This window comes from Hylobates moloch, unplaced genomic scaffold (assembly GCF_009828535.3).
Source record: "Hylobates moloch isolate HMO894 unplaced genomic scaffold, HMol_V3 SCAFFOLD_1, whole genome shotgun sequence".
Classification (NCBI taxonomy): Eukaryota; Metazoa; Chordata; class Mammalia; order Primates; family Hylobatidae; genus Hylobates; species Hylobates moloch.
This window is the reverse complement of record NW_026652276.1, coordinates 8,718,696-8,743,019: the sequence shown is the minus strand read 5'-3', so window position 1 is coordinate 8,743,019 and position 24,324 is coordinate 8,718,696. Positions and strand designations below refer to the sequence as shown.

Below are 24,324 nucleotides of genomic sequence, written 5' to 3'. Positions count from 1 at the left end.
GGCGCCTCTCAGCCTCAGGATCCTATTACCGTTGTTGGGGTGAGAGGGCTGTTGTGCTCTTTTCACAGAGCAGGACTTCTGGCCTGGCCTCGGGGATGTGGGACACAGCAGCGCTTCATCTCCACTAGTCTGAGGGCCACCATTGTCCCATCTGTGTCCCCAGCCCCACTTCAAAGCCTCACACATACAGGGTGCACAGCAATTACCTATGAAGGAATGAAAGAATTTTTGCCATTGGGGTCATGCTGGGGGGTGACTTCAGAGCATCGGAGCTGACTCCTTACTAGGGAGGCAATGGGCCCATGCAGATGGGGAAGGGACGTTATCTTGGGAGACGGGATGTCCCACTTGGTGCTGGTGGCTCACCAGCTTCTTGGGACAAACAGCGGCTCCTGTGCCCCTGGTAGAGCCAGCAGGCTTAGGTGGTTAGATTTGGTCTCCTCTGAGAGGCTCTGGGTGGCCCCACAACATCTGGGCTATTTTGTTACTGGTACAAGCTTCTGGTCTCCCACAGGCCAAGGGAAGTTCTTAAAGCAATAAAAAAAAAAAAAAAAAAAAAAAAAAAAAAGGAACAGAGACAGAGTCTTGCCAGATTGCCCAGGTTGGAATGCAGTGACATGATCATAGCTCACTGCATGACTTCTGGGCTCAAGCAGCCCTCCTGCCTCTGCCTCCTGAGTGGCTGAGACTACAGGCATGCATCAGCTCTTCTTAAAGCAATTTATCTTCCCCCATCTCTAGCCTTATCTGTGTCCCCAGCCCCACTGGGGCAGAAAGCTGTTGAATGTTACTCACACTGTCATTGGTATCAGCCCCTGGCTTTCCTGTGGGGAGCCCCTCCCTGGGAGGGGTTCCTATGAAAATTTGGGCTCCAGAAAGGGATGTAGGAGGAGAGTGCGGTGGAGGGAGGTGGTCTGTGGTCTCCCTTCATGAACCAGAAAGCTTGACCCCCAAGGGGACCCTGGCTTCTACTTCCCCAAAGCTAAGTAGCGCCAAGGGGCAGCCTGAGACATGGGCAAAGGGGAAGCCTAAATGGAAAAAGAGAGAGAGAGAGAGAGAGAAAGAGAGAGAGAGAGAGAGAAGGGGCAGGTAGAACAAAGACACATGGCAAGTGTCCAAGCCAGAACATTCCCACCAGTGGCCTTATTGCATTAAGGATTTTCCCAAAAAGCAGAAATACATTGATAATCAATGGAACATAGCACAGCTGTCACAAGCACAGGAATCACAAGTCCCACTTCTACGGAGCCAGAGACTGTGTGACTGTCCCAAATTTTAAATCAAGATAGACAATAAGAACCTACCACTTTCACATCCAAGAAAACCGTGTCCCCACACATTTCAGTCACACCGTGCTGTGGCTTGAGGCCAGCCAGGTGCACGAATCGGGAAGGTTCTGAGGGGTAGGGCCTTCTGTCTTTCTGAAAGGGGCCCCTGAGCAGGAGCGGGCAGTGCTGGGGGAGCTAAAGCACAGTAGGCTGTCACTTCATGGCTATGACTTCTGTTTCCCAAGTGCACTTCCGACCCTGAGATTTGCGCCATGGCGTACAGGAATCAGGGCACTTCCGTTTACATATACACTTATTATCAGGACTGGCGTCGTGGGTGTGGGGCCTGTGCAGTCACAGGGCCCTGTTCTTAGAAGGTGCCCTGGCTTGCTTTAATGCTGTGTTGTTGTCCTTTTGAAAGTCTTACTATTTTAACAAGGGGCCTTGCATTTTTATATTGCACAGGGCCCTGCAATTATGTAGCCATTCCTGTTTTTGATCTCACTTACCCCACAGCCATAATGGAAGAGGGCCTGGAAGGAGTCCTTACTCTGATTCCCAGATGGTGAAACCGAGTGCCAGGAGGGGCAGTGCTGAAGCCGAGACCAGACAGGATCCCTCCAGGGCTGCTGTTTCTCTTGGGGGCTCCTCCTCAATGAATGGTTGGGTGGCGATCTCCCCTCCTACCTGTCCCAGAAGTAACCTCTCTTCCTTCTCTTGCTTTATCTCATTTTATTAAAAAAAAAAAATACCAAAACCATTCTCTCACCTGCCGGCGAGGAGTTCATAGGGGTTGAGCTTCCTCAGAGAGTGTTCCTCTCTCGTCCCCTGTCCTGTCCAGGCACCTGCGAGCAGGCTGGTGTGTTCCCGGCTAAATCCACAGGCGCTCCACTCTGTCCTGGAGAGCCCACAGCCAAAAACTTTGCCCTCTCCTGGAAAAGCCTCACTGGGAAGCATTCCTGACCTTTAGACATGCCTTGGCTCATAGCTGGCCACGAGCCCATAACGATCACTTCCCGGCTGGGTGTTTACCTTCCTGGGCCCCATGGGCTGAGAGCCAGGGTGGCAGCCACACACCTGACACAAAAGTGGTGCAGGAAGGAAGGGCTATCTGAGGGGAAGGCTGGGCATGGCTGGAATACCCGCCGCCTGCCCAGTGCAAGGTAATGCTGATTGTCACACCAAGAGGGGCCCGTGGCATACCTGGCCCTCCAACCCCAAGCATTGGCCAGGCCAGATGCACAGCCCTCAAATCTGAGATTTGGGAAAGGCTTTGGGATCCTCCAGGGTTCTAGTCGCTTCCTGCCATGGCCATCTGGCCTTAACTCAATCACTTCCAGGCATGGAACACTCACTGCTTTGTAAGGCATCTTGCTCTATTATTATTTATTATTATTAATGCTAATAGCTTCTTTTATTCAGTGCTTACTACATGACAGGCACTGGGCTAAGTACATTACATAATCTATGTAATCCTTGTGTTGTCACTATGACCAGAGAATTATGCCCATTTTAAAGATGCAGAAACAGAGGCTCAAGAAATGGATCATCTTGCTCAAAGCCCCACAGCTAGTAAGCTGGAGATCCAGGATTCAAACCCAAGCCAACTATTATCAAAACCACTACCGTCATTTGCCAAGTTTAATTGCTACAACATCCATCTTTATATAAAACTCAAATCAGCATTTGTTTTAGCTATCTATTCTGGTAACAAATTAACTCAAACTGTGTGGCTTGAAACAACACTCATTTGTCATCTCAGTTTCTGTGGCTAGAAGTCTGGGCACTGTTTGGCTGGGTTCTCTGTTCAGGGTTTCTCATAGGTTGCCATCCAAGTGTTGGAGGGGCTGAGGTCTCATCTCATGGCTCCACTACGGGAGATCCACTTCCAAGCTGCTGATGTTGGCAGGATTCCATTTCTTAGGGCTGTAGGATGAAGGCCTCAGCCCCTCTCAGCTGTCAGCTGTGGCCACTATCAGTCCTTTGCCATGTGGGCCTCTCTGCCCTGGCAGCTCGTTTCATCAGAGAGGGCTATGGAGAGAGTCTGGGAAGAGGTAGGTCAGTCTTTTGTAATATACTCGAGGATGTGATATTCCATCACTTCTGACATATTCTACTCGTTAGAAGGAAGTCTTCGGGCACAGCCTGCACTCAAAGGTAGGGGATTACACAGGGCACAATACCAGGGGTGGGGGTCCCTGAGGGCCATCTTTGAAAGTTCCCACAGCCATCTGATTGCCACAAAACATGGGTTTCAGTTTTGTCCCTGAAAGCCAGATTGAAGTAGTCTCTTATCCATTCTCTCACCCATCCATCCGTCCATCCACCATCCATCCATCCATCCATCATCCACCCATCCACCCATCCATCCATCCATCCATCCACCCACCCATCCACTCATCCATCCATCCACCATCCATCCACCCACCCATCCATCCATCCACCTGCCATCAATCCATCCATCCATCCACCCATCCATCCACCCATCCACCCACCCATCCACCCATCCATCTATCCATCCATCCATCCACCATCCACCCATCCACCCATCCACCCATCCATCCACCCATCCATCTATCCATCCATCATCCATCACCATCCATCCACCCACCCATCCATCCATCTACCTGCCATCAATCCATCCATCCATCCACCTGCCATCAATCCATCCATCCATCCACCCATACATCCACCTATCCACCCATCCCTCTATCCATCTATTCATCCATCCACCCACCATCCACCCATCCATCCAACATCCACCCATCCATTCATCCATCCATCCATCCACCCATCCATCCACCCATCCACCCACCCATCCTTCCATCCACCATCCACCCATCCATCTACCATCCATCCATCCATCCCTCCACCCATCTACCCACCAATCCATCCATCCACCCACCCATCCATCCATCCACCCATCATCATCCATCCATCCATCTACTCATCTACCCACCCATCCACCCATCCATCCACCCAACCACCTACTCATCCATTCATCCATCCACTCATCCACACATCCAGCTACCCATCCATCTACTCATCTACCCACCCATTCATCCATCCACCCATCCATCCACCCATCCACCCATCCAGTCATCCACCCATCCATCCATCCATCCAGGAAGCTTGAAGAGGTTGATTATAGATCAGAAGTAAAAAAATGTCCCAGGCCATGGATAGAAATAGAATTACCCATCCATTTACCCATACATCCATCCAGCCATCCACCCAGCCATCCACCCATTTATCCAAACTTTCCTTCATTCATTCAACAAACATTTGAGCAGGGCGCTATAAACCAGATCCCACATTAGGTTCAAGAGATATTAGAATAAGTGCATCAACTCCCTCTTTCCCTTCTCTGTCCCTTGCTACCAAAGCCTCCCAACAGAGCCTTCCTGCATGCCGAGGTTGGAGAGGTGTCCGCTGAGTGCTCTGTCTTCTGGGAACATAGGCTGTTTCCTGCAACCTATCATCAGATGCCACACTTATGAGACCCTCATCCTTTTCACTCTCTTCCATTGTTTCACTCATTAAAAAATATATATTTTAATCAATTCCTAAATGTAAGCATTGGTAGCTGGTGTGTGTGTGTGTGTGTGTGTGTGTGTGTAGGATTAGATCTGGGTGGGAACATGGGGGTGCAGCAGGGACCTCCTGGGTGGGCAGGGCCAGCAAGGGGCACAGGTAGAGGCCTGAGCCCTGGACTCACCTGCCTGTGGACCTATCCCCACAACCCAGCTCCCCAGGCCCAGGGCTGAGGTAATGAACTTGTGAGAAGAGGGTGAAGGGGTCAGTGGGGTTGTCATCTTCAGGTGCCCAGTGGGATGACTTTGAAAATTAAAATTATAAGTTTTTCACACAGGAGACCATTTCTTTCCTATTGAGCACCTAGTACCAGTAGGTATTGTGCTAGGCCCTGGGGCTACAATTGGGTGGCTTTCTAAAGTGAATCTAATTTCCTTTTTTGTCCTTTGCTCTATCTCACTGCTTCTGAACAGGCTCCCATCAACTCCTACCCGACAATTGCAATGTCCTTTAAATGGGTCTCTTGGCTTCAGTCTCTCCCAATTGCTTCCAGCCCTCAGCACCCCATCCCACTCAGTATCCATGTGAATCTGCTGACACAGATCTGATCTTGTCACTTTCTTGCTCAAAAACATTTTATATAACCTGTGTTAACAGTTTTATGAGTGTTCTTCCAGAAATGTTCTATCTATACATAATCTCTTCCTCCCTTCCTCTCTCTCCTTCTCTCTCTCCCCCTTGCATTTCTGTGTGCGTACACACACACACACACACACACACACACACACACACCTATATCCTTTGTTTTACGTAGGCAGGATCTCAACATGTATGTTCTGTTCTGTATTACTGTTTTGGTGGTTTTCCAATTTAGCACACTTTGAAGTTCTTCACTGTTTTTAACGGCTGTTGGCTGTTGTGGTATAGAAATATTCTGGGATGGTACTGAGAAATCCCTTTCAGGGCCTGGGGTGTCCTTGACCCGAAGCTTTTGTGATGCTTTTCTGAGTGATAATTTTGATAGATCATCAATGAGCTTAGTAGTCATAAGCCAATTGTTTCAAAGGGATTTTCATAATTTTGTGTTGTTAGGAAATGAATAATTAATATAATAAGTTTAATTCATTATAAGACTTTTTTTTATTATAAAATACCTTCTCGTGTTAAGTTTGCTTTAAGGGGTGGGAAGAGGAGAAGAATCTAAATGTTTTAATTGTTACTGTTTTGGTTATTTGAAAAAGTAAAATTTAACTATATAAAGATGATGGACCAGGCCTGGTTAAGAAAAAGAACTGAACAGAAGCAGGAATACTTATCAAAACATCCACTGAGTACTTGTGAACCAGGCACTGTTCTAAGTGCTTTACAAGGATTAACACGTTTAATCATCCCTACAGTCTAGGATGAGGAAGCCAGATCTAAAGGGGTTAAATAGCTTTCCCGAGATCCCATAAATTTTCTGGAACATACAGAAATGCTGGATATATATCTTTTGTAATGTAAATATGCAATTCAATTCAAAACAAGAAAGGTACATGTTCAGGTGCCACAAATGAAGAGATAATTCTATATTTACCTTGGTGAGCTGAGTACTTTAGGGACTGTAGCATACATTCCTTATAGTGTTTGTTATAAATTAATGGTTATGGGGCAACAAGAATCAAAGCCTCTGAACTTGAACACAGCAGGAAGCTTGAAGAGGTTGATTATAGATCAGAAGTAAAAAAATGTCCCAGGCCATGGATAGAAATAGAATTACCCACAAGAAATTGGAGAACAAGCTGGATCCACACATGGGATCTAACTTTTAGCCACTCGTGATGTACAAAAATCCCAAGATAGAAACGGAGAAAAAAATTTGAGAATTTGTGACCCCTTAAGACTTATGCAGAGGCAACTAGGGGGAGGTCTCCACAATCTGGGGCACTGGCAGGAACAATTCCACCATCACACTGAAAGGATAATTCCCATTGAAGATGAGCTCATAGGCAGAAATTATAAAACATTTTGGTCTTAAGGAAGACCAATATGAAGAATATAAATTATTAAACATGATAATAACAAATTATAAAACATTTGAGAAAGTCCAACATAAAGAAATACATCCCACAAAAAATGGGAGAGTTGACACATGAGAAAATAGAAACAATACAATAATATTTAAAAAGACTTTAAAAACTTGTGTTTCATTTCAGAAGTGAGTGTGTGACATAATTACCTTCTTGGGATTTCAAAGTACAACAATTAAGTCTCTCCTGGCCTCAGTCACATGATAACAAGTTTTAGCAAACTTGGCATTCATAAGTACTTGACCTTGGATGGAGGAAAAGGTTAGAAATGTTTGTGTGTGGAGAAGGTAAGTGTATCAGTTTGCTAGGGCTGCTATAACAAATTACCACAGACTGAGAGGCTTAAGCAACAGAAACTTCTCACAGTTCTGGAGACTGGAAGTTCAAGATCAAAGTATCAGCAGGTTTGTTTTTCAGAGACCTCTCTCCTTGGCTTGCACATGGTGGCTTTCTCTCTGTGTTCTGTCTTTCCTCTGTGTGCACACACATTTGTGTCCTAATTTTCTCTTCTTATAAGGACACCGATCTTATTGGATTAGGGACCACCCATATGACCGCATTTTACTTTAATTACCTCTTTAAAGGCCCCATTGGCCAGGTGCAGGGCATCACGCTTGTAATCCCAGAACTTTGGGAGGCCAAGGCAGGTGGATCACCTGAGGTCAGGAGTTCGAGACCAGCCTTACCAACATGATGAAACCCTGTCTCTACTAAAAATACAAAATTAGCTGGATGCGGTGGCACACATCTATAATCCCAGCTACTCAGGAGGCTGAGGCTGGGGAATTGCTTGAACCCGGGAGGTGGAGGTTGCAGTGAGCCAAGATTGTGTCATTGCACTCCAGCCTACGCAACAGAGCCAGAGCGAGACTCCATCTCTAAATAAATAAATAAATAAATAAATAAATAAATAAAGGCTCTATCTTCAAATATAGTCACATTCTGAAGTACTGGGGGTGAAGATTTCAACATATGAATTTTGAGATTACACAATTTAGCCCATAACAGCTCAAATGCCTTTGTTTCTGCTTTTAAATCCCAATTAAAAAATCACTAATTGTGTGACCTTGGGATAGTTACATAATCACGTTTTGCTTCATTTTCTGCTTTGCAAAATTGGGGTGATAAACAGCACCTGTTTCATAGAGTTGCTGTTAGAATTAAATAAATTAGTGTATGTAAAACTGTTAGAAATAAATACACTTAAAATGCTTAATGAGATAAAGGAATACAATCTATCAAATAAGAAAAGAAAATTATTATTTTTTAAGGTAGAAGTTGTAGAAATAAAAAATATTGATGTAGGCTGGGCACAGTGGCTCACGCCTGTAATCCTAGCAGTTTTGGAGGCCAAGGCAGGCAGATCACTTGAGGTCAGGAGTTCAAAACCAGCCTGGCCAACATGGTGAAACCCTGTCTCTACTAAAAATATAAAAAAATTAGCTGGGCGTGGTGGCGGGTGCCTGTAATCCCAGCTACTTGGGAGGGAGGCTGAGACAGGAGAATCGCTTGAATCCAGGAGGCGGAGGTTGCAGTGAGCCAAGATTGTGCCACGGCACTCCAGCCTGGGTGACAGAGTGAGACTCTGTCTCAAATATATGTATAAAATCTTAAATAGAGACGACTTTAGATTTCGTGAGATTTAAAGGGAATGCTTCCAGTTTTTGCCCATTCAGTATGATATTGGAAGTGGGTTGGTCATAAATAGCTCTTATTATTTTGAGATACGTCCCATCATGCACACGTATGTTTATTGTGGCACTATTCACAGTAGCAAAGACTTGGAACCAACCCAGATGTCCATCAATGATAGACTGGATTAAGAAAATGTGGCGCATATACACCATGGAATACTATGCAGCCGTAAAAAATGATGAGTTCATGTCCTTTGTAGGGACATGGATGAAGCTGGAAACCATCATTCTCAGCAAACTATCGCAAGGGCAAAAAACCGAACACTGCATGTTCTCACTCATAGGTGGGAATTGAACAATGAGAACACTTGGACACAGGAAGGGGAACATCACACACCAGGGCCTGTCGTGGGGTGGGGGGAGGGGGGAGTGATAGCATTAGGAGATTTACTTAATGTAAATGACGAGTTAATGGGTGCAGCACACCAACATGGCACATGTATACATATGTAACAAACCTGCACGTTGTGCACATGTACCCTAGAACTTAAAGTATAATAATAATAATAATAAAGATTTAGTGAGATTTAGTGATTTGGAAGAGATATCTGAGAAAAATCACCCAGAATGAAGCACCAGCAGGTAAAGAGATGGAAAATATGAAAGAAGCAAAAACAAAATCTACAGAATAAATTTTAAAAACTCAAGGAGGAGAGGTTACTTTCAAAGAAAAAAGACTGAGGATTTTTCAAGGTTTGGAGAAAGACCTGAATTCTGGGTTGAAAAACCGCGCTGAGTCCTAGGCTGGGTGAATGAAAGTGAATTCACACCTGAACAGCCCATAATGGAACTGCAGAACATCCAGAAGAAAGAAAAAATCATAAAAGCCATAAAAAGAAAACAGATTAAAGTAATGAGGATCCTGGCAAGCCAAGCACTGTCCCCTGACCACAGGGATTTTCCTCCACACCTCTCCCCTCCCTTCCTCACAACCCAGCGGAGCACCCACTGTGTGCTGGGTCTTGTGCTCTCCACTGAAATGTTCTCCTCTGCTTCTTACATTTTACTTTTCTTCCTGGTCTAGCCCAGGCCTTACCTCTTCCTCCAGGAAGTCTTCCTGACTGCACCTGTTCTCATCACTTCCCACTGTCACTGTCACAGTCCACCCCAAACCTGTCCTCACTGGCCTCTGTTTCTTGCGTGTTGGTCTTTCCTGCCACGTAAATACTAAGCACTTGGAGCTCTGGGACTTGGCCCAGGATCTTTCTCTTCTGCTCCTCCCCAGTCATCATGGTGCTGGCTACACAGGGTGTGTTCAGTGAATATGCTTGAACACTCAATCAGTTGATCCCTGGGAGTCAAATATGCATTAAATTTGCATGCCGAATCAAGCTTCTTTGTACAAGCTTTTCAGGTCCTTTTGGAATCATGTGTTCCTACTAAGTGACTGGGCCAGGTTAGAGTTAATGGGCTCCCTTAAACCACATTTTAAAGGCTTTCATTATATTACTCACCAGTATTTTTAAAATAATGACATTTATTTATTTATTTATTTATTTCTTATTTTTGATTTTTGAGACAGGGTCTCACCCTGTCGCCCAGGCTGAGAGCAGTGGCACGATCTCCACTCATTGCAACCTCTGCCTCCTGGGTTCAAGTGATTATCATGCCTCAGCCTCCTGAGTAGCTGGGACTACAGGTGTGTGCTGCCACACCTGGCTAATATTTGTGTTTTTAGTAGAGGTGGGGTTTCATCATGTTGGCCAGGCTGGTCTCCAACTCCTGATCTCAAGTGATCCACCCACCTTGGCCTCCCAAAGTTCTGGGATTACAGGTGTGAGCCACCACGCCCGCCTAATCCCTTACACTTCACTCATCTTTAGAATACCTCTTCTGTGGCTGTATCTAAAGGCATCAACGTTAAGGTGATTCCCTGACCTCCTGTGGGGTATGAGTCTGGCTGGGCAGTCTGGGTTTGCTGAGGACCCCCGATATGGGCTGGCCTTTGGGAGGGACTTTTGAGAATTCCAAGGTCAGACTTACATGACCATCTGTCTCAGAACTGGGGAAAGGGTAGATCAGAACAGGAGCAAGAGGACCCAGGAGCCATCCAGGAGGTCCCTCCGACCTGGGGGCAGTCAGGGAGAGCTGACCTTCCAGGAAAAGAGGGGCCGAGGTGTCATGGACGCAGTTGGCTCTGAGCCATGGGAACCATTGGGAGCTGAGCAGCCAACCACAGACCCCGTGAAAGGACTTCGTCCAGTGGAGGGGAGGGGAACAAAGGACAGGGCCTCCCACATCCCTGGCTCAAGACTAAGACAAAAAGCCTACCCTGAGCTAAATGTGACTGCCTTTCAATCTTTCCAGCTTCTGCAGCCTCACCCACGCTGCCTGGTGGTGACCTGCAGTGAGGTGGTTTATATCTTCTGGCTGCATGCCAGCAAATGACTCGTCCTTCTGGGGATAAGCTCATGGCCCAGGGAGCCTTGGGCATGGTTGTGGTGCATAGAGAAGAAAAGGATTCGCTGCCAGGTGCTAAATCTGATGGGTCCCTACCATGGGTGAGACGCTGGGTAGAGAGATTCACATCTGCCCTGCCTGGAAAGGTAACATTCATCCTTTCACTAATGAGTGCTTATTGGGCCACAGTGATGTATCAGAAACTGTTCGAGATACTGAGTTGCAGTAGCAAAAAAAGCATTCAGAATCTCTGCTCTCACGCAACTTAGGGTCCATTATGATTTTTTTTTTTTTTTTTTTTTGAGATGGAATCTCGCTCTGTCGCCCAGGCTGGAGTGCAGTGGTGCGATCTCAGCTCACTGCAACCTCCGTCTCCGGGGTTCAAGCGATTCTCCTGCTTCAGCCACCCTAGTAGCTGGGACTGCAGGCGCCTGCCACTACACTGGGCTAACTTTATATATTTTTAGTAGAGATGGGGTTTCACCATATTGGCCAGGCTGGTCTCGAACTGACCTTATGATCTGCCTGCCTCTGCCTCCCAAAGTGCTGGGATTACAGGCGTGAGCCACTGTGCCAGGCCCTCTTATGACATTTTACCTTCATTTTTCAGAGGAGGAAACTGAGATTCCAAAAGGCCAAAAAGATGGCCCCACTCACCCGTGTAGTATGTGGCCGAACCAGAAGAGCAGCCAACTCCTGCCTGGCTCCCCACCCCTGAGCTTTCCAGACTCTCCCGGGCCCTGGGAAGTCCATCCTGCTGAGCACACGTTTTGCTCAGTGCATCCACTTGAAGAGCGACCTTGACTGAAACGGCTCATGGCTCATCTTCTGATTCAGGCCTGCCTGTGTGGAGCGCTGGACAGACTTCCTCCTGACTAAGGAGCCTTCGCATCCTAATTGGGCCAGGGCTGGGCCTACATGCTGCCATCGTTCCTGGAACGTGCTTGGCCAGATGAGTGGGAGGCAGATGTTGGGGACTCCCTTAGGTGTATATAGGTCATGGACCTGATAGAGGAGGCCCTGAGACTTGAGGAGAGTCCAGGAGAATGCAGGAGCCACGGCACTTCTAGAAGCCGGGCTCCCACCACTGCTGGACGGACACCCCAACTTCACAACTGGGCCCTGATCCCGATCTGGCTTGAGACACTCCTGGAGGTACGGCTTATCTCTAAATTGACTTACACTTTCCTTTGTTGATATAAACAAGAGCTGTTGTTCCTGCTGGATAATTCTGAAGCGGGTGCGATGCTTGGAAACGCCTTGACAAGGCCCATTTTAAAGAGCATGACAGTCGCGGCCCCTCCACACCCACTGGGATTGCACCCCGCTTGGTTCTTGGGATGTCCAGCGGTCACGCTGGATGGGACCGTGCGCAGAAGGCTCAGTTCAGCCGGCTCAGGGACACTCCCCGATTCTGCCCTAAAGTCACTGCTGGTTTGAACTCCCAAGAGGAGGCCCCACAGTCCTGGACCAGTGTGGAGTCAACACCGCAGTTCTCAGTTTGGCCTGGGAACTCCAGCAAAACACGGGGCCAAGCGGACTTGTGGAACCCACTGGAAATGGGTTTTTCTTGGGGAAAGAGGCTGACCATGCGTGGGGCTTGCTACCTCCAGGGTTGCTCTGCCAGTGCGGTGAGCTGACTGGAGGCAGAGCTGCCTGCTGTTGGGAGAGACGGCATTATTCTGATGTGGGAGCCAGCAGGTGAAGTCCCACCCCAAACTCAGCCAAGAACAAAGGCGTTTCCTCTGGGAAAAGCTGCCCGGGGCACCAATTCCCCACTCCTGACAACTGTTCACTCCCTTTGGTTGTTGTGGAATCCCGGAGGCAGGGACCAGGGCTTCTCTGTTTATCTGTTTCCCGCACTGGCAGGTGCTCCATACAGATCTGTGAAATGCCAAGCATCTCCCCGAAACGGGCAAGGTGAATGCCGGCAGGGAGGCTCCAGGCTTTGCAAAGTGCTCACGAGGTTGTGCTCCCAACAAGACACGGAGAGAAGGCAGACAGGGGTCCCCCGATGTTGTCTTTTGTCAGGGACTTCACAGAACGTTCAGACATCAGAATCCCAGCTGTGGGGCTTGTGGCAGGAAATCCCAGTGGTCGGGTCCTGGAATCTGGCAGATCCAGGCTCAGAACCACTCATCTCCACCACCAACTGGTTGTGTGCTCCTGGGGAAGCCTCTCTGACCCACTTCTCTGTTTCCCCACATCTGTGATAGGATGTAAAGGCCAGCCTGAGGGGCTGCGTGGGAGAAGTGAGATTTCACATGCGAGATGCTTGGCTCTGGGTTTGGTACCGGCAAGGCCAGAGCAGCACCAGCCACTGGTAGCCTTAGTGGGGCCCTATGAAATTGCTCCTGTTTGGCTATTTTAACCTACAAAATGGCAGTTTCTCAGAATTCAACCTGATAGTGTCACCGCTGACATTGTCTGGCTACTCGAGTGTGAGGCTGGGTTTTGCTGAGACCCTTGCCCACCCCACCCAGGGGGATTCAGGTTCCAGCTCCTTACCCACCCACACTCCCTTGATCCTCATCTAGGTTCAGCCCCTAGAAATGGAAGGGGCCTGGGTGGGCACCTCACATAGCTCCCTTCCCACCAGATGGGACAGCTGAACCCAGGAAGGTAGATTCTTGCCAAAGGTGCACAAATTATTAGGAGTGGACGTAGGACCAGAATCCAAATTTTTGGATTCCTAATTCAATTCTCTTCCCACTACATCAGCCTAGAGCAGCTGCCAATGTTTGAAGCCAGGGGGCTGGGTCAAGGTGAGCCAGCTGTTTATAAGATGTGCTGAAGCCTGGCATGGAATTTAAAGAGGTGCAGGCATTTTCAGGACTTCTCTCGGAGGGAGTGCTGCGTGGGCTTAGAAGCGTCTTTAGTCCCAGCTCTGCCACTTGAGGGTTAGGAGAGCTCGGTTTCCTCATCCGTACAATGGAATAATTACAGCAGCTACTTGGTAGGGTGTTGCAAGGGTTAGATGAATCAATATTTGTAAATTGCATTGTCAATAATAAAATTTGTAAATACGATTTACAAACATTTTAAGACAATATTGGAGAGCACCGAAAGAGCGTCCAGCACTTTGTAAGGCCGTATAAGTGTTTGGTATTATTATTATTCGAGGCGGAGTCTTGCTCTGTCACCCAGGCTGGAGTGCAGTGGCACGATCTTGGCTCACTGCAACCTCTGTCTCCTGGGTTCAAGTGATTCTCCTGCCTCAGCCTCCTGAGCAGCTGGAATTACAGGTGCCTGCCACCATGCCCAGCTCATTTCCGTATTTTTAATACAGACGAGGTTTCACCATGTTGGCCAGGCTGGTCTCAAACTTCTGACCTCGGGTGACCTGCCAGCCTCGGCCTCCCAAAGTGCTGGGATTACAGGTGTGAGCCGCTGCGCCCAGCCTGGTATTATTCTTATGAGGACACTTGGGGATTGATGTGGGTGGGTGTGAGTTGGGGCCAGGGCTGAGGCATTGCTGAGGATGAGAGATAAGAGCCCTTAAGCTCACCCTGGGGTCCTGTTTTTCCTCCCCGGCCTCCAGTGCCTGGCTTTGTCTCGACATACACACAAGACAAACACTTGAAAGACCAGCAGATTGCAAAGGGTTGGGGTGAGGAGGAGTCCACAGCTTTCTGCCTCCACACTGTCATCTCTTCCATAAGGAGCATCACTCCACACCTCCCAGGTCTCACAGAGTCCGGGGTTAGTGAGGGCAAATGAGGTGATCCCTGTAAAGTGCCTGTACAGGTTCTGGTCCTAGCAAGCCCTAGCTAGGTGTTTGGCAACAATTGTAACCCTTCCATCCCCCGAAGAATGCAAATTCCACGAGAGCAAGGATCTTGGTCTGGTTTATTGATGATGTAACCCAAGTTCCTAGATCCATGCTGGGAACATGGTAGGAACACAGTAAACACTTGCTGCAAGAAATAATAACTTTGTCCCCACCCTCAAAGAGATTAGAATCTAGGCTGGGTGTGGGGGCTCACGCCTGTAATCCCAGCACTTTGGGAGGCCAAGTTGACAGATCACCTGAGGTCAGGAGTTTGAGACCAGCCTGGCCAACACAGTGAAACCCTGTCTCTACTAAAAATACAAAAAATTTAGCTGAGCATGGTGGCGGGTGCCTGTAATCCCAGCTACTTGGGAGGCTGAGGCAGGAGGATGGCTTGAACCCTGGAGGCAGATGTTGCAGTGAGCCAAGATCGTGCCACTGCACTCCAGCCTGGGCAACAAGAGCAAAACTCCGTCTCAAAAAACAAGGAGATTAGAATCTAAGGGAGGAATCTGGAACACAGTCACAGACACTATGGAAATCAGTTCCGAATACTTTAACCTCACGTGTTCCCAACGCCTCCCCCGGTTTACTTTCCCGATCATGTTGATTCCTCTGCTCTCTAAGAGCCAGGCCCCTCCCAGTCACCACTGTCTCTGCTTCATCCAGGCTTTTGTTTGATCTCACTGGAAAACTGCAACATGCTCACCTTCCGTGCTATTCCCCCTGAAACTAAAAGGGGCACTTACTAAAAATAAATCAGGTTGGGTCACTCCCTTGTCTAAAAATGTTTGAAATCTTCCCATTGCCTCCAGGCTAAAATCCAACTCCTATGGCCAAGAAGCACATGCAAAGATGCTTAGCCTCCTTAGTCATCCGGGAAATGCAAATCAAAAGCCACAGTGAGATGCCACTTCACACCCACTAGGAAGGCTGGAATCAAAATAACTAAAAGGACATAATAACAAGCGTTGATGAGGATGTGGAGCAATTGGAACCCTCGCACATTTCCTGTGAAAATGTGGAGTGGTATAGCTGCTGTGGAAGATAACTGGGCAGATCCTCAAAAAGTTAAATACAAAATGACTGTATGACCCAGCAATTCTGCTCCTAGGCAGATGCCCTAGAAAACTGGAGGCATACGTCTGCACAAAAACTTGCACACTAGTGTTCATAACAGCATTAGGCAAAACAGCCCAAACACCAGAAACAGCCCAAATGCCCATCCGTCGATGAATTCATAAATAAAATATGATTTATTAGCTGGGCATGGTGGTGTGCACCTGTAATCCCAGCTACTCAGGAGGCTGAGGCAGGAGAATCACTTGAACCCGGGAGGTGGAGGTTGCAGTGAGCCAAGATCACACCATTTCACTCCAGCCTGGGAGACAGAGCAAGACTTTGTCTCAAAAAAAAAAAAAAAAAAAAAAAAGTGACTTAGTCTATTTGTATTGCTATAACAAAATACCACAGACTGAGTAATTTATAAATAATAGAAATTTATTTCTCTGGAGCTGGAAAGTCCAAGATCAAGACACCAGTAGTTTCAACGTCTGGTGAAGGCTCGGTCTCTGCTTCCAAGATGGTGCTGTTATATATAAAGTTTTGGTGCCACAAAAGGAATAGCACTCGAATATAAAATTTTCTTTTCAATTCTCAGCAAGGCAAGTTACTTCTATAGAAGGGTGTGCCCTTACAGATGGCGCAATGGTGAGCACACACTTGGACAAGGGAGAGGAATGGGTTCTTATCCCTGACTCACGTGGCCCCTACTGCTGCATCATTCCCCTATTGGCTAGGGTTAGACCACACAGGCTAAACTAATTTCAATTGGCCGGTTTAAAGGGAATGATGGGATAAGTGCTTTAGGTGGGAATCAGGGAAGAGCAGGTAGCAGGTAATTGGAACGAGTCAGAGTGGAGCAGGTAATCGAAAAATGTTGCTTTATGAGGAAGTTAAGTTTAAAAGTAGAAGGCAAAGAATTTAACATACTGACATATTAATTCTTTGAAAAGAAATTTAGAACTCATATCTAACAGTGCCTTGTTGCTGCATCCCCTGGACGGGACGAACACTGTGTCCTCACTTGGTGGAGGGGGACAAACCACTCCCCTAAGCTCTTTCATAAAGGTTCTAGTCTCTTCCATCCTCATGGCCTGGTCCCACCTCTTAATACTATTGCATTGGGGATTAAGTTTTGACATGAATTTTGAAGAGGATACAAGCATTCAAACCATAGCTGTGGTGTAGCCATACAATAAAATATTACTGAGCCATGAAAAGGAATGAGGTACTGACACATGCTACAACCTGGACAAACCTTGGAAACATGGTGCTTGGTGGAAATGCCAGTCGCATGGGCCACATGGCATATGACTGCATTTACATGAAATGTCCAGAACAGGCAAATCCAGAGAGACAGGACATAGATGAGTGGTTGCCAGGGGCTGAGGGGACTGGGTAATGGAGTGTAAATCAGAAGTAAAATGCTAAGTCCTCCCAATGAACTGAATGGACCCTTCCTCAGCTAAGGGCATTCCCAAGTTAACCTGCAAAACTAGTTCAGACCATGATGGGAAGTGAGGGTCAGAGGTCAGACATGTCTCCCACCTTCCTCCTTTTGGAATTCAGATACAGCTGACCAGCATTAACATTAAAACAAATCTTTTTGTTTTTATTTTTTTGAGGCGGAGTCTCACTCTATCACCCAGGCTGGAGTGCTCACTGCAACCTCCGCCTCCCAGGTTCAAGCAATTCTCCTGCCTCAGCCTCCCAAGTAGCTGGGATTACAGGCGCATGCCACCACACCTGGCTAATTTTTGTATTTTTAGTAGAGACAGGGATTCTTCGTGTTGTCCAGGCTGGTCTCAAACTCCGTGACCTCAGATGATCCACCTGCCTCAGCCTCCCGAAGTGTTGGGATTACAGGCGTGAGCCATTGCACCTGGCTAAAACAGATCTTAAGGCTGATGAAACAGATTTTTTGTAGCAATAAGACACCAAATTCCAAACTAACTCTAGAATAGCATCACAGGACAGATAGTAGGTCCTGAATGAAATTAAGGTATTTTACCCCCCAAATGTATTTCCTCGACATATTTTGAAATGGCCCTGCAAAGCTGTCTCTTGTGAGGAAACATCTGCGTTCTGTGGAGAATCCCCTGGGTTCTGTAGAGAATCCCCTTCCCTTTCCAGGCCTTTTCCTGATCCAGGAGAGAATTAACTAAGACCCTGGCATCTTTTTCGTTCTGTGAAGAGCTCTGAAGCCTAACACCTGGAGGCCTCCTCTGCGTGATGAGACCTTGGTCTCCACAACCGCTCATCTTAACCCAGACATTCCCTTCTACTGATTCCAGGTCTTTAGATAAACTCTTTTGACCAACTGCCAATTAGAAAATTTTCGGAATCTACCTATGATCTGGAAACTGCCTTCCCTACCCCCACCTCAAGTTGTCCCGCCTTTCCAGATGGAACCAATGTACATCCTACATGTATTGATTTATGTCTTAAGTCTCCCTAAAATGTATAAAACCAAGCAGTACTCTGACCACATTGGGCACATAGGATCTCCTGGGGCTGTGTCAAGAGCCATTGGTTACTCATATTTGGCTATAAATCTCTTTTATAGCCAAATAGTATAAATAGTATAGTACAGTATAAATCTCTTCAAATATTTTACAGAGTTGACTGTTTTCATTGACAGGGGAGTGACTGCTCACAGGTATGGGATTTCTTTTGGGGTGGTGAAAATATTCTGGAATTGGATAGTGGTGATGGCTGTATAACTTTATGAAAATACTAAAAAACCACTGAATCATACATTTCTCAAACTCCTGACCTTAGGTGATCCACCCGCCTCGGCCTCCCAAAGTGCTGGGATTACAGGCGTGAGCCACTGCACCCAGCCTGAATCATACACTTCTAAAAGGTACATTTTATAGTATGTGAATTATATCTCTATTTTATTTTATTTTTTGTTTTGAGATAGGGTCTCACTCTGTTGCCCAGGCTGGAGTGCAGTTGCGCTATCTCAGCTGACTGCAACCTCCACCTCTTGGGCTCAAGCAATCCTTCCACCTCAGCCTCCCGAGTAGCTGGAACTACAGACATGTGTCACCATGACTGGCTAAAGTTTGTATTTTTTGTAGAGATGGGGTTTTGCCATGTTTCCCAGGCTGGTCTGGAACTTCTGGACTCGAGCAATCCACCTGCCTCTGCCTCTCAAAGTGCTGGGATTACAGGCTTGAGCCACTGTGCCTGGCCACATATCTCAATTTTAAGCACTGGGTGTGGTTCTCTTCTTGAGGGTGGGCCAGCCAGTGGCTTCGCTCCCTAGTTCTAGCCTGAAGCCCCTGTTCTCTCCCTTGCCCCATCTTCTCTCTAAGGCATGAGCCACCAGTTCTGGTCACGCTCACCTCATGGAGCCCACCAGCCCCTTTCCCAGGCCTTAGGCTGGACCCCTACTCGACCCCAAAGGCCCGGTGTGTGTCTTGCCCTTGTGATTCCTCCCAAAGACGTCTCTGTCTTGTTTTCCCTCTAGAATGTCTTTATAGATTTCCTCAGCTGGCCGGGCATGGTGGCTTATGCCTGTAATCCCAGCACTTTGGGAGGCTGAGGCGGGCGGATCACCGGAGGTCAGGAGTTCGAGACCTGCCTGACTAACATGGAGAAACCGCGTCTCTACTAAAAACACAAAATTAGCCGGGCGTGGTGGTGCATGCCTGTAATCGGGAGGCTGAAGCAGGAGAAGCACTTGAACCTGGGAGGCGGAGGTTGTGGTGAGCCAAGATCGCGTCATTGCACTCCAGCCTGGGCAACAAGAGCTAAACTCCATCTCAAAAAAAAAAGATTTTCTCAGCTAACCTTCCCTCCTTTCCTCCCACATTGTATAGAGAAGGCCAGCCATTGTAATCTGTACAGAAATTTTGGCCCTGAGGACATTTTAAACTGAATTATACCAACTCTGCTGAATTTCCATCAAGGACACACTTTCCAGAGCCCACTCTATGGAGCTTAAATAAATCCTTGATCAATTTTCGAGAGAACACTGTGAAACTGCTTAGTTCTCCATTTTCATTTTTACTTGTTATCATATTTGATTCTTTCCCGCTGACATTTTCTAACAACGTTTCAGCATAGGCCTCCCGATGTCCGTCAAGGCCTGTTTTCTTGGATTATAATTTGCAGGTCTAGATTTTTATCACCAAGCCATGAATCTCCCACCCAAGTTTAGGGAATAGCACATTTTTTCCTTGTGCAGCTTTTGCCCTTCTAAGTTTTATTTTCTCGCATCGTCCTAATATTAATGTTCACTGTGGTTGAATGAAAGACCGATAGATTACAATTATTTCTCAGAGAAGCTAAGTTTTAAATAGATAACGCACGCATGTGGTAGAAAAATGAGAGCAGTACGAGAGGGTGCACAAAGGCAAACCTTGCCCCTCTTGCTGGCCTCTTGCCCACTTGCCCTCTGCAAAGGCTGTGTCTCAGACAGGGTACCCAGGACGCTGGCTCTGACATGGAGACCCACGGCAGGCAAGGAGCCTCCGGGAGAAGGGGAGGAGCAGCAGAGAAAGAGGCGGCTGCAACGCAGTCTCAGGGAAGGCCCAGCCGCCCCAAGGGAGCTCCGGAGCGGCACTGTTCCTGGTTAGGAGGTCAGGAAGAGGGTCTTTAGGCTCTGGGTGGACCAATCATCACGCAGCCCTTCTTGGGTATGACCTGGGGCAGATTCTTCATCTAGGAACAACTGGCCTGTCCTCCCCAGGCCAGGGCCCTGCAGCCAACACCTGGGGGATGCATCCTCCTAAAGGGACCTAGGCAGCTCAGCCCGAAAACCACTGTCACCCACTGTCCCCAAGTTACCTTTGTCCCCTCCCTACCCTTTTTAGCAGAAGACTTATTTTTAATTGTTATTTTCTTAGACCTCTGGAGCACCCCACACCCCCAGCCTGGGTTAGCTGTCAGGAGCCGCTGTCTCTTCCTTTCCCATTGCCTCGCCGCCCCCTCGCTGCCTCAGGGGGAGCCCACGCAGCGGGGGAAGCCGGGCCTCAGCCTCAGGCAGCCTGGGGAGCAGAGCCTTAGAAGCCATGCTTTTTCTTTTTCCTTTCTTTTGAAACAACTTTCTAGGGCTCTGGAGTTCTGAAAAGCTCCCATGTGTCACTTTCCGGCATTTGGGCAGCTGCCGAATGCCACCCGGCCGGCACTGCTGTCCTCCCAAGGTTTGCCCCTGGATTGATGGTCTGGGTTTGGCAAAAGCAGCTGGAGGTTATCGAAAATCTGTTGCAAGGAGCATTGTTGACTTAGAGTAAACATCGAATCCGAAACACGCTTTTGCAATACCCCCTCCAGATATCCACCGAAGCAAAGGCAGAATTAAGAAGCAGGGTCTTGAGGTGTAGGAAAGGAGAATGAACCCCACGCGGGAGGAGGACAGGCCGCCCCGACTTTGGTCCACTTAGCCAGGGGGTGAGCACCGCCTGTCTTGTTGAATGACTCGGCCCATCTCAGATGTGGCTGCAGGTGACACATCTTCTCTTCCTGTCCACCCCCAGCCCCATGGCGTCCCTCCCTGTCCTGCAGAAGGACAGCGTGTTTCAGTCGGGAGCCCAAGCCTACAGAATCCCTGCCCTGCTCTACCTGCCTGGGCAGCAGACCCTGCTGGCCTTTGCAGAACAGCGGGCAAGCAAGAAGGATGAGCACGCGGAGCTGATTGTCCTGCGCAGAGGAGGCTACGATGCGCCCACTCGCCAGGTTCAGGTGAGGCAGGAGGTGTCTGCACTGGCTCCCCAGGGCTCTGCCACACCCTTTGCTGCTGTGATCAGGGGCCGGGCCTGGATCTCAAGAAATAAAGGGACAACTTTATCCCTCAATGGCTGTGGTACGGAGGACAGATAGAGCAGAGAAAGTGCCCCCATTGGTCACCTGGACCTCTGGATTCACCGTGAATTAGTCCAGTTGGCCTCCATCTGTTTTCCTGAATGACTGAATGAGGTGCCCAGCATCCCTGATGACCTGAGGGAGGAATAGTTCAGTGTTGCATAGTGGAGGGTTGTGTCCTTTGAGTAAAATTAACTTGGGGACCTGGGGTGGGGTGATGGCTTGTATCCTGAAGTTCTATCTTATAGATTAAATAATTAATCCTGACAATAGCACCCAAGGCTGGCTGATCATATTTGAAGAGTTTAATATTATCATTCCTTTGTGGTCATTACTACATAGCTGTTCAAAGCATGGGATTTGAAGCAGGTGGACCTGGGTTCAAGTCCTGGTTCTGCCACTGACCAGAGGTGTGGCCTAGGCAACTCCTCCTCCCTGTCACAGTCTCTTGCTCACTGTAATAATGGAGCTATTAACACCTGTTCCCCAGGGATTGAGGCATTAGATGAGACCGTGGATGTTAGACTTTTGGTGCTGTGTCTGTGCTTAGAATTGCTCAATGGGGGTAGCTGTTAATAAATGGGGACAGACAGTACATGTGACATAGACTTGGGGATTCTGGAAGCTCTGTGTGACTCCTCCTTGGCTAAATGAGTAGGATATGGAGTGTAGAAGGTGAGAGGTGACTGTCACATTCTGTCTTGTACTGGTTAGGTTGTTGCACCTCCCGCCAGGGCTTTGCTATTCAAGGACGGCGAGCTGGACTGGGGTGGGAAGTGAAGGAACCAGGATGAAGTTGGGAATGGCTCATGCACGAGTCATCTTCATATCTTGTGGTCTGGCAGGTGGGTGTTCTGTAAATGCATATTGATGGCAATGGAAGGAACAGAATCACTCAGCCGAGTGTGGCTGCCTTGGAGGGGTGAGGTGGTGCCCCGGGCCCCGCAGCTCTGGGGAAAGTTGCAAGGAGGATATGAGTGCTGGGTGAAGAGTTCTCCTCGATGACTTTTGACTCTAACCTGGGAGACACGCCCGTGCCCACCCCTCCCACGCGTGCAGCTCCTGGCACCATCCCCAGCTGTTTCAAGGCTGCCTTCTTCTTTCTCTCTCCCTACTCAGTGGCAAGCTCAGGAGGTGGTGGCCCAGGCCCGGCTGGATGGCCACCGGTCCATGAACCCATGCCCCTTGTATGACGCGCAGACGGGGACCCTCTTCCTCTTCTTCATTGCCATCCCTGGGCAAGTCACGGAGCAACAGCAGCTGCAGACCAGGGCCAATGTGACGCGGCTGTGCCAAGTCACCAGCACTGACCACGGGAGGACCTGGAGCTCCCCCAGAGACCTCACTGATGAGGCCATCGGCCCAGCCTACCGGGAGTGGTCCACCTTTGCGGTGGGCCCGGGGCATTGTTTGCAGCTTCACAACAGGGCCCAGAGCCTGGTGGTGCCTGCCTATGCCTACCGGAACCTTCACCCCATCCAAAGGCCGAGCCCCTCTGCCTTCTGCTTCCTCAGCCATGACCATGGGCGCACGTGGGCGCGAGGGCACTTTGTGGCCCAGGACACCCTGGAGTGCCAGGTGGCCAAAGTCGAGGCTGGGGAGCAGAGGGTGGTGACCCTCAACGCGAGAAGCCACCTCCGAGCCAGGGTCCAGGCCCAGAGCAACAATGACGGGCTTGATTTTCAGGAGTCTCAGCTGGTGAAGAAGCTGGTGGAGCCGCCGCCCCAGGGCTGCCAGGGGAGTGTCATCAGCTTCCCCAGCCCCCGCTCGGGGCCTGGCTCCCCAGCCCAGTGGCTGCTCTACACTCACCCCACACACTCCTGGCAGAGGGCCGACCTGGGCGCCTACCTCAACCCACGACCTCCAGCCCCTGAGGCCTGGTCGGAGCCGGTACTGCTGGCCAAGGGCAGCTGTGCCTACTCAGACCTCCAGAGCATGGGCACCGGCCCCGATGGGTCCCCCTTGTTTGGGTGTCTGTATGAAGCCAATGATTACGAGGAGATTGTCTTTCTCATGTTCACCCTGAAGCAAGCCTTCCCGGCTGAGTACCTGCCTCAATGAGCCCCCAGTGCCCAACACAAGGGCCTGCCTTTCACCTGCACACCCAGCTCAGAGACTCAGCGGCTGCCTCTCCTTCCCGTGGCCCCTGGACGTGGGGGCCACTCTGGGCTCCCTTCGGCGCCCGTGTGTGGAGAGAGGTGCACCTCTTGCTCTTTTCCTCCTGTGTGGTTCCAGTCTTCCCAAAAGGTTCTATTTTCAGCCCAGAAACCAAAAGTGCCTGGCTTCCCATAGCCTCTCCATAGGGAAAGCGTGGAGGGTCCTGCAGCGCAGCTGTCACCTTGCCTGCCTGTCCCCCAACCCCAGCTTTGTGTAGGTCTTGACAAATTTCCTAGTTCAACTCCTTCCTTCTTGGGAACCCCACATTGTGTTCCTGGGGAAGAACTGAGATGGAAGACCATGACGTAAATTAGCAGAGATGTGTGTGTGTGTCCGTGTGTGTCTGCATGTGCATGTGTGTTCGTGTGTGTCCATATGTGTCTCTGCGCATGTGTGTTTGTGTGTGTCCATGTGTGTCCGTGCATACATGTGTTTGTGTGTTCCTGTGTGTCTGTCTGCATGTGCATGTGCGTTCATGTGTGTTCATGTGTGTCACGTGTGCCTGTGTGTTCGCATGTGTGTTCATGTGTGTTCGTGTGAGCCTGCGTGTGCAT

At 48.8% G+C, this 24,324-nt stretch overlaps 1 protein-coding gene across 1 annotated transcript; it reads left to right on the top strand.

Moving 5' to 3' along the window:
* Positions 1 to 21,292: 21,292 nt before the first annotated feature.
* Positions 21,293 to 23,674, top strand: NEU2 (neuraminidase 2). Its single transcript, XM_032753293.1, has 2 exons — positions 21,293 to 21,493; positions 22,733 to 23,674. Exons 1-2 carry the CDS (start codon positions 21,293 to 21,295, stop codon positions 23,672 to 23,674), a joined length of 1,143 nt encoding a protein of 380 aa, XP_032609184.1.
* Positions 23,675 to 24,324: the final 650 nt, after the last annotated feature.

Bases quoted from the DNA above. Each gene is read 5' to 3' on its own strand.
- NEU2 (XM_032753293.1), top strand. From the start codon at position 21,293: ATGGCGTCCCTCCCTGTCCTGCAGAAGGACAGCGTGTTTCAGTCGGGA. The intron at 21,494-22,732 runs GTGAGGCAGGAG...CTCCCTACTCAG, and splicing joins CGCCCACTCGCCAGGTTCAG to TGGCAAGCTCAGGAGGTGGT.